This window comes from Vitis vinifera, chromosome 11 (assembly GCF_030704535.1).
Source record: "Vitis vinifera cultivar Pinot Noir 40024 chromosome 11, ASM3070453v1".
Taxonomy (NCBI): Eukaryota; Viridiplantae; Streptophyta; class Magnoliopsida; order Vitales; family Vitaceae; genus Vitis; species Vitis vinifera.
In genome coordinates, this window is record NC_081815.1 from 3,746,847 (window position 1) to 3,757,090 (window position 10,244).

The following is a 10,244-nucleotide window of genomic DNA, read 5'->3' on the forward strand; positions in this document are numbered from 1 at the left end:
AACTTTGTTTTGTTATATAAAAACCTGATTTGGAGAACTTTTGGGCTAATATAGAGATTGTCATGTGTCTTGAAACTATGTCACACGTTCAAACAATTTTCTTTGCATCTTTCTCCATGCCACCATATACTTTAACATTTGAATATAAACGTCATCTCCAAGTACACTCATAACTCACCCACATGCTTAACATGAATGCCCATGAGTGGAAAACTTCAAAATGGTCTTTCTTACTTTAGTTACTAGCAAGGATTAAAATATCGGAAATTACAACAATATCAAGGCATGAAATATTAGTCATGGATGTTATGGAATGAGATGGAGGGCAAACGACCATAATAGAGGAGGTTTGAAGCAAATGCAATCAAGTTCACATAGAAATTTGAAACTCAAAATCTACTAGTAATACATACTCTGAATTTAAGATCAAATCTAAAGCATTTCTTAGGGTCAATTTTGAGTAAGTCATATACAACTTCAAAGCTTAGGAAGTCAGGAGTCTAATATTTCAAACGATGTGCAAATCAGAGTTGAAACAAAAAAGTTATGCGCATTAGAAGCGAACTAGCAGTGGATGAGTTTAAAATTCACAATGAATTTCAAACTCACCACCTTGATTTCGAATTGAGCAATTTTCCTCCACTTATGAATTCAAAATTGATTTGAAACTTACCTCAATTTTGAATTCAATCACTGGTGATTGAGTTTTAAGTCATAAAACACGTCAAAACAAGTTTTAAATGCCTCCATCTAAGTTGAAATGCATGATACTTATTTAGAACTCAATATTTTAAGATTTTTAGGTTGTTTTTTAATTTTCTTTATAATGACTGGCCAATGGAAATGTGTCACATGTGAGGTTATTGAATTTATCATATAAACTCTTTTAGTTCTAGGTTTAAAAACAGGAAAAAATGATGGAACATAGAAAGGAAGATTGATCTCTCGTCTTGCAAATATTTAATAAAGTTTTAGGTCTCTTTTTTTTTAATCTTTCTATTTTATTTTCTTAGCAATCAAACATGCCCATGTTTGGTTAACTTGATTGATCTGGAGATGCCAACAAGAAGGTGAAAAATTCAAAAAATAGTAACAAGAAACGATAATGTATTGAATAGTTTAATTATGTTTTCAAGTTTTAATTCATAAGAATAAATTTTCTATGTTAGATCACCCTAGATAAATTACGGAAGATTCTTATCAAAAAACCAGTGGTTTGTTGGAAGGCTTTGATCACTAGTTACTATAATTTGATCTTACTATTAACGAATCTAAGGATCAAATCTACAAAGATAGATATGGATTTTTAATTCAATGAAATTGAAAATCAAAATTAACCATCATATATTATTATTTTAAGAATTATAACAATGAGATTAATGAATGATGGGGTTACAAATTATAGATCTTTAATCCTTTTCTTGTGAGTTATATTAAGAAATGATATGATAAATTATTATTGGATACTAATAATTCTTGATAATTCTTAATCATTAGTTATACTAGTCTTCCCTATATCCACACCCTAAATTGCAAGTCCCCTCGGTCCATCAAGTGTCTCTCATTCTTCCTCGCATTTCTATCCACCTCATATAGTTTTTATATATATAAATTAATTTAATAAAAAGTTTTAAAAAAATTATATAATCAAATCTAAAATGTAAAAAATAAAAAATAATGTGGATTAAAAGAAAATTATTAAAAAAAAATTAATTGAAAATAATTGAACCTTTCATGAGAATTATAAACTACACTTTATTCAATTTCACCTTACTTTACCCTTACAAAAATTAAATGAAAGAATATGGAACATGGAAAAGATAGAATGATAAATTTTTAGTAGGAACCAATACATTTACATTTTTAGTTTTTTTTTTTTTTATTCTGTTTTCATTTTTAATTCTAACTTTAATATTTTTCATTTAATTATGGATGACAGATGACACATTTTCTATTCCATTATAATGGTAGAAAATAAAAAGATAATATATGCATATTTCACTACTTGATGATTAGGAAAATTTGTGTGACAAAAAAATGAATTGTCTTTTTAAAAATAATGAATTTAATATAAAAATAAAATGAGTAATAAAAAGTATCATATTTTTAAATTTATTTTGTAATAATATTTATTTATTTTTAAATCCCCAAAGTAGGTTGTCATATTTTCAATGGCAAATTCCTATGCTCTCGTCAAAGCCATATAGGGGGTTTCAAAATATATATCCCTTTTAATAAGAATTAAAAGACTGATAATCCAATCCAAATTAATATATTTTCACTAAATACAAATAATTAAGAAATATTTTTATATGTAACAAAATTAAATGAAATCTAAAAGAGTTTATAAACTCAGTAAATTTACATGAAATGATGCATGGGAAATTACAAGTTTTTCATCATGAAAACTTGTCCATGCCATCGTCCAGTTCTACACTGCACGGGTAGGCCCACCACCAGCCACTGTCGGCTACCCAATTGGAATATATATATATATAAAGATTTTCCATGAATGATTGAATGATCAGAAGCCCAGAAGGTTATCAACGCCTCCGTTTTTCAATATACCTGGCATGGATGCGCAGAAGGATTATTTGAAAATATCTAAGCTTTGAGAGATAATACAACCATATCAAAGTTCTCCCAAATCTTTGGTCATATGAATTAATTAATCTTATCATTTTTTTTAATTCTGCTGTGTGAAGTACCATTAGGGTTTGAACCACCATGATCACCCCCTAATGTTTTGAATTATGAAGAACATCACCTCCAGCCTGGAGGATATCTTGATGATTGAATGCTCAGCCACACTGTGATCGCCTTCACAGTATTCAATCAGTCTCCTAACTCTCCAGTCTCCACCAGCCTGGAGGCACAGTATGTCGTCAATCAGCCTCCCCCAGCCTGGAGGCATGGTCAAGGTAGTAATATATATTTATATATATGTACCACATCCACGGCCTCCAACGTAATCCTATTGGGTAGAGCATTCAATCAAGATATTCAAAAAATGTCGGCCTCCGCCAGCCTCCAACTCCGATTAGGTGCAACCCAGCTCAAGAATTGGGACGTTCACCGAGTATCAGGAGATGGATTTACGGCTCTCATCCGATCAATTTCACAGAAACAAAAGGATCGTGAGCCATTCTACATATTGGATTTGGGAGCTGTAGTGAGGCTCATGGACATGTGGAAACAAGCTCTTCCCAACGTGGAGCAATAGCTTCTACTAGGGGTGTGTTCGACGCAGCTGCCCAGCTGAAGCTGCCTCCAATGCATGTTCTCGACATTGGAGGAGGGTTCCAGGAAAGCCCAACGTTCCACGAAATTGCTGCAGTCATAAAGGAAGCCATCAATGATTATTTCCCAAGTTCTGAAACATCTGAAGATCTCAAGATAATGGCTGAGCCAGGGAGATTCTTTGCTGAAACTGCATTCACGCTGGTGTCTAATATAATTGGGAAACGGGTGAGAGGCGAGAAGAGAGAGTATTGGATTGATGATGGGATCTACGGATCCTTTAACCTTCCAGCATATGATAAGTCGTCCATGATGGTGAAACCGCTGCTTGGAGGATCAGAGTGGATGAATAAGGCTAAATTCTGTTCGACTGTGTTTGGACCAATGTGTGATTCCATGGACATGGTGCTGGCTGAATCTCAACTGCCGGAGCTGCATATGAATGATGTGCTGGTGTTCTATAACATGGGGGCATACACTGCCTCTGCTGGAACCAGATTCAATGGCTTTGACATATCATCAATTTCCACCTTCCTGACGTAGTTTACAGGCCATAATTAAATAAGGCAAAAACAGTACTCCCTCTGTGTGTCTTCCTCTCTGCCTGCACCTGCATTTAATTATTTTCTTAGTGGAGCCATATCTGGCCTTTTTGCACGTCTTATAAACGAAGAAAGCCTCCGTGTTGTCGCATTGGAGATTAGGTCATATTTCTTGTTGAAAGGATTAAAAGATTAGTAAATGAGGAATCCATAAGTCTCCTTATTTTAGTAACCTTGGTATTTGTATGGGCTGCATTAAAGAAAAGCAAACCAACAGATGAAGAAGGGCCCCAGGAGGAGGTATGATGTTCTAGAAATTGCGCATACCGATATTATTTGTGACCCCTTTAAAATATGTTTAAATGGCCAGGATAGTTCTTCAACTTTATTTTATATATATATATATATATGAGATGAGAGTGAAGCATTAGATTCTTTCAAAATCAGTAAACTATTGAATAAACAAATTAAGATCATATGATAAGATGAGGTGAAGAATATTATAACAGGTACACGTTTAAAGAAGCTATCTATATATATATGTGTGTGTGTGCACATTAGATTCTTTCAAAATCCATAAGGTAGAGACAGATAAACAATTGAGTAAACAAATTAAGATAATACAGTATGATAGAGGTTGAGAATATGATGGTAGGTATATTAAAGGAAGACACTTGGTCCATTTGCAAGGTTGAGAATATGATGGTGAAGCCGCTTCTTGGGGGATCAGAGTGGATGAATAAGGCTAAATTCTCTTCGACTGTGTTCGGACCAACGTGTGATTCCACGGACATGGTGGTGGCTGAATCTCAACTGCCGGAGCTGCATATGAATGATGTGCTGGTGTTCTATAACATGGGGGCATACACTGCCTCTGCTGGAACCAGATTCAATGGCTTTGACATATCATCAATTTCCACCTTCCTGACGTACGTTTACAGGCCATAATTAAATAAGGCAAAAACAGTACTCCCTCTGTGTGTCCTGCACCTGCATTTAATTATTTTCTTAGTGGAGCCATATCTGGCCTTTTTGCACGTCTTATAAACGAAGAAAGCCTCCGTGTTGTCGCATTGGAGATTAGGTCATATTTCTTGTTGAAAGGATTAAAAGATTAGTAAATGATGAATCCATGAGTCTCCTTATTTTAGTAACCTTGGTATTTGTATGGGCTGCATTAAAGAAAAGTAAACCAACATAAAGTATAAATCACTAGTATGGAATAAAATTATAAGAAAAAAATCTCATATTTGTTACATTTTAATTATATTAGAGTAATGAGTTTATCGTTTTTATTTCATTGCTAAGGTATCTTTGGTAGTTAAGATTTGAATTTATAAGTATTTTTTTATATTAATTATTGTACAAACTAAAAAATTTTGATTAAAAATTAAATTTATGGTTTAAAAAGAAGAGCTAAAAAAAATTGTAAAAGACATTAAAAATTAATAATAATATATGTGTTATTCAATTGCAAATATTTTAATACAATATAATTTTTATTTTATACAAATATCAAACATTGAAAATAATACATATTTCATTTCGGTTTTTTATTCATGGTACAAATTAAATATAAGTATAACATAATATATTTCATTACATATACTACTCAAAAATATCATGTTCATTTGATATAATATTTAAGAATATTATATTTTATCTCTGATATCTCAATATATACATGTCTTATAATATATTTCATTACATATACTATTTATCAATATATACATGTCTTCTAATATATTTCATTACATATACTATTCAAAAATATTATATTTAATCTTAATTAGAATATTATATTTTATCTATCTTACAAAACAAATGTAATTTTAAAATATTGAGGAGTCCACTAAGGAGTATAGTGATGTTGCATTACTAGCATAAGCTTTAAGTGTAGTCACGGAAATGAAAGTTTTAAGAAGTAGCATTATCATATTATAAGTTTTTTCATTGGCTTAATTTTGATCGGTTATAAAAGTACGTATAAAATCGAAACTCATCATGTGTTTTATTATACGATTTATAATTTTTTCCATTGGCTTAGTTTTGATTGGTCATAAAGTACAAAATCGAAAGTCATCATGTATCGTATCATATCATTTATAATTTTTTTTCATTGGTTTAGTTTTGATCGGTTATGAAAGTATAAAATCTAAACTCATCATGTGTCTTATCATATCATTTATAATTTTTTTCATTGGTTTAGTTTTGATCAGTTATGAAAGTATAAAATTAAAAATCAAATTGATCGAGTCAGTTTTCCCCATTCTCAAATTGAATGAGCCGAGGATTTGGCTGGATTAGATCAGTTTGGTGGATTTTTACTTACACTCGTAATTTTTCAGGTATAAATGCTTGGTTGTTTAAGTCAGTGTGGAGAGTTAGAGCCTGTGACGAGCATTAAAGACCCATTACTCTTCGTCAACCAGCCTCCCCCAGCCTGGAAGCATGGTCATGGTAGTAACATATATTTATATATATGTGCCACCTCCACAGCCTGCAACGTACTCCTATTGGGTAGAGCATCCAATCAAGATATTCAAAAAATGTCGGCCTCCGCCAGCCTCCAACTCCGATTGGGTGCGACCCAGCTCAAGGATTGGGACGTTCACCGAGTATCAGGAGATGGATTTACGGCTCTCATCCGATCAATTTCACAGAAACAAAAGGATCGTGAGCCATTCTACATATTGGATTTGGGAGCTGTAGTGAGGCTCATGGACATGTGGAAACAAGCTCTTCCCAACGTGGTGCCATACTATGCTGTTAAATGCAATTGCCAACCTCCATTGATCACTGCGCTTGCCTCACTGGGCGCAAACTTCGACTGCGCAAGTCGTGCTGAGATTGAGACGGTGATGGCACTTGGAGTTGGTGCCCAACAGATTGTGTACGCCAATCCATGTAAGGGCGAGTCCCATCTAAAGTACGCAGCCAGTGTGGGGGTCAACCTCACCACCTTCGACTCCATGCAGGAGATTGATAAGATTATAATGTGGCATAAAAAATGCGACTTGCTGCTTCGAATCAAGGCTCCGAATGATGAGAAAGGTTCATGGCGTTCGCTTGGATCCAAATTCGGAGCACTGCGGGAGGAGGTGGTGCCACTTCTTCAGCACGCCAATGCAGCGGGGCTGAGGGTAATTGGGGTGTCATTCCACGTGGGGTCTAAAGTGAATGACCCCCAAGTGTACCGTGGAGCAATAGCTTCTGCTAGGGGTGTGTTCGACGCAGCTGCCCAGCTGAAGCTGCCTCCAATGCATGTTCTCGACATTGGAGGGGGGTTCCAGGAAAGCCCAACGTTCCACGAAATTGCTGCAGTCATAAAGGAAGCCATCAATGATTATTTCCCAAGTTCTGAAACATCTGAAGATCTCAAGATAATGGCTGAGCCAGGGAGATTCTTTGCTGAAACTGCATTCACGCTGGTGTCTAATATAATTGGGAAACGGGTGAGAGGCGAGAAGAGAGAGTATTGGATTGATGATGGGATCTACGGATCCTTTAACCTTCCAGCATATGATAAGTCGTCCATGATGGTGAAACCGCTGCTTGGAGGATCAGAGTGGATGAATAAGGCTAAATTCTCTTCGACTGTGTTTGGACCAACGTGTGATTCCATGGACATGGTGGTGGCTGAATCTCAACTGCCGGAGCTGCATATGAATGATGTGCTAGTGTTCTATAACATGGGGGCATACACTGCCTCTGCTGGAACCAGATTCAATGGCTTTGACATATCATCAATTTCCACCTTCCTGACGTACGTTTACAGGCAATATTAATTAAATAAGGCAAAAACAGTACTCCCTCTGTGTGTCTTCCTCTCTGCCTGCACCTGCATTTAATTATTTTCTTAGTGGAGCCATATCTGGCCTTTTTGCACGTCTTATAAACGAAGAAATCCTCCTTGTTGTCGCATGGGAGATTAGGTCATATCTCTTGTTGAAAGGATTAACAGATCAGTAAATAATGGAATCCATGAGTCTCATTATTTTACTAACCTTGGTATTTGTATGGGCTGCATTAATGAAAAGCAAACCAACAAAATCAAGAAGGGTCAGGGGAGGAGATATGATGTTCTAGAAATTGCATATACCAACATTATTTGTGACCCTTTAAAATATGTTTAAATGGTTAGATAGTTCATCAACTTTATTTATTTATATATATTTATTTTATGATAAGACTGAAGCACGAAATTCTTTCAAAATCTATAAAATAGAGGTAGAAAAACAATTGAGCAAACAAATTAAGATAATACAATATGATAAAGGTTGAGAATATTACGGTAAGTATACTAAATGGAAACAATTACTTAGTCCATTTGTAAGGTTTCTATAAGAAAAAAACATTGTTGCTCAATACACAATGTTGGGCTCACCGTTGCAAAATAAAGTGGCTCAAAGGCGAAATCGAATCTTAAAAGACATAATGAGGAATATCATTAGTAAGTATATGTCGAAATAAAGCTCTTAAAAGAAAATATGATGTAGCAAATAAGATTTTAGTTTCCACTGTACTATTTATGTTTGCATTTATCTTAACATTCAGACATATATTACTTATATTATACATAACTTTTAGTATGTTATTAGTAGTACAAAACATCGAAGTTATGAGTTTCTTACGAATTGATTAGTTATTCACAACTAATTCTTGATTAGTAAGCTGAGGAGTATCATCGGTCATTTTCCTATTAAAAAAACTAGTTGTTAATAGGATATTTTTTACTTCTATATAGGTAAGTATTGTTGTTTAAAGAAGCACAACACGAGGTTTCAAGTTATGTCTTTCAAAGTAAGATTTTAATTCTTTTATTGGTATTTTAAATTCATTAAATATTTTTAAACAAATTCAACATTCTTTTAATCATTGTCACTTTTTAATCATCTTTGAAAATAATGATCAGAAATAACAAAAATTAAATGAAATTTTTGTTAAACAACTCGATCTTATTGATTAAAGTTAATCTTTAACTTTAATAAATTATTTTAAATAAAGAAATAAAGAATTCAAACAATAAAAATAAATAAAGGAATAAATTCTCTTTTACACAACGAAAGAAGTGATGGAAGCAAAATAATTGAAAAACCAGCATCAATGAAGGAGCAAGTCAAGCACCAACTCCTGTAAGTCTCTCCTTCAATCTTCAAACTTTGCAAATTCAATAATAATTAATTTTGATCAGGGGCATTTAAAGAAATGAAAAAGTTTAGAGCAACCTCAAATTCTTGGGTAGATAATGTGATTCATACTTGACCCAAGTGCCTTTGAGTCATTATGACCGTAAAAATAATAAATAAATTAATTATTTTTATTTATTACTTAAATTTGTTTTTTACTTTAAATCATATTATAAAATTATTTTATCAAAAATACTTAATTTATTTTAATGACTTAAATTAAATTATTAAGTTACTTTAACTTATTAAGTTGGTTTATCAAACACTCACTAAATTTTAAACTTAGGAATGTTTTTATTCAAAGTATATATTTTTAAAAGAATCACATATCATATATTTTTTTCAGAAAACACTATAATTAATTTTCTAATACAATAAGTGATTTTTCAAATTTTTAAAATTATTTTCAAAATTTTATCAAACATCTAATATTTTTTGAATTAAAAGTGTTTCTTAAAATAACATCAAACGAAATCTTATCTTTTATGAAAAAGAACAACTTTAATACTTGAAATGAGATTGTCAAAATAATTTTAAACTATCATATTTTAAAAAATGGCTGTAATTTTTTCAAAATCCCCACAACATTCTATCAATGTATTCTAAAGATTCAGGCTTTAGCCCAGCCTAGGAATCATGAGGAGCCACGATTTAACTCCATTCTCAGCGGTACGGCGAGCTTAATGGGCTAGGTCCAGGACCGTCAACCTAAGCCCACAAAACCAGAATACCGGCCCAAAAAGCCTTGACTGTTTGGGCCAAGAAATTCTCAGTCCATTTCCAATTGAAGGCCCTTCTATCCGTGTCCACGGGGATCAGTCTCCAAAGGAACCTCCCTTGTGTCTGACTTTCTGCATGATTCATAAATGAGATTGAAAAAGAGAGAGAAACCGAATGGGGAAGCAATTAAGCCACATTTTAGGGAGGGTCCACTGGTGCAGCACTAGACCATGAAAGTGTACCATTAATGAGTGTATAAATACATCCATACCACCGAATATCCAGATTATGTGTACAAATTTTACTTTATGATGTGCACATGAATTATGCTCTTTTTCTAATATTTACAAAAAAAAAAAAAAAAAAAAAGTGGGGGGAAGAAGAAGAAGAAGAAGAAGTGGGTGTGGGGGTGGGGGTGGGAGGATGTGGTCCTGGTGCAACCCCCCATATACGCCTTTTTCATGATACAGCTAGCATTTGCCAATGGCCATGCAGTTTTGTTAGTATATCTTCAAATCATCCAAACTTGACCACCCATCTATGGAGTTCGTTA

The 10,244-nt window shown here is 33.5% G+C and overlaps 2 protein-coding genes across 2 annotated transcripts; both read left to right on the forward strand.

The window, feature by feature from the left end:
- The first annotated feature begins 3,010 nt into the window (after positions 1 to 3,010).
- LOC104880680 (ornithine decarboxylase) lies at positions 3,011 to 3,783 on the forward strand. The gene is made up of 2 exons (XM_019222910.1): positions 3,011 to 3,137; positions 3,224 to 3,783. The coding sequence occupies exons 1-2, from the start codon at positions 3,011 to 3,013 to the stop codon at positions 3,781 to 3,783; spliced, it is 687 nt and encodes a 228-aa protein (XP_019078455.1).
- Positions 3,784 to 6,331: 2,548 nt separating this feature from the next.
- On the forward strand, positions 6,332 to 7,788 carry LOC100249162 (ornithine decarboxylase). Its single transcript, XM_002281585.4, has one exon. The coding sequence runs from the start codon at positions 6,332 to 6,334 to the stop codon at positions 7,568 to 7,570; it is 1,239 nt and encodes a 412-aa protein (XP_002281621.1). The 3' UTR covers positions 7,571 to 7,788.
- Positions 7,789 to 10,244: the final 2,456 nt, after the last annotated feature.

Excerpts from the sequence above, each read along its gene's own strand:
- LOC104880680 (XM_019222910.1), top strand. The coding sequence starts at position 3,011 with ATGTCGGCCTCCGCCAGCCTCCAACTCCGATTAGGTGCAACCCAGCTC. Across the intron at positions 3,138-3,223 it reads TTCACAGAAACAAAAGGATC|CTTCTACTAGGGGTGTGTTC; the intron begins GTGAGCCATTCT and ends GTGGAGCAATAG.
- LOC100249162 (XM_002281585.4), top strand. The coding sequence starts at position 6,332 with ATGTCGGCCTCCGCCAGCCTCCAACTCCGATTGGGTGCGACCCAGCTC.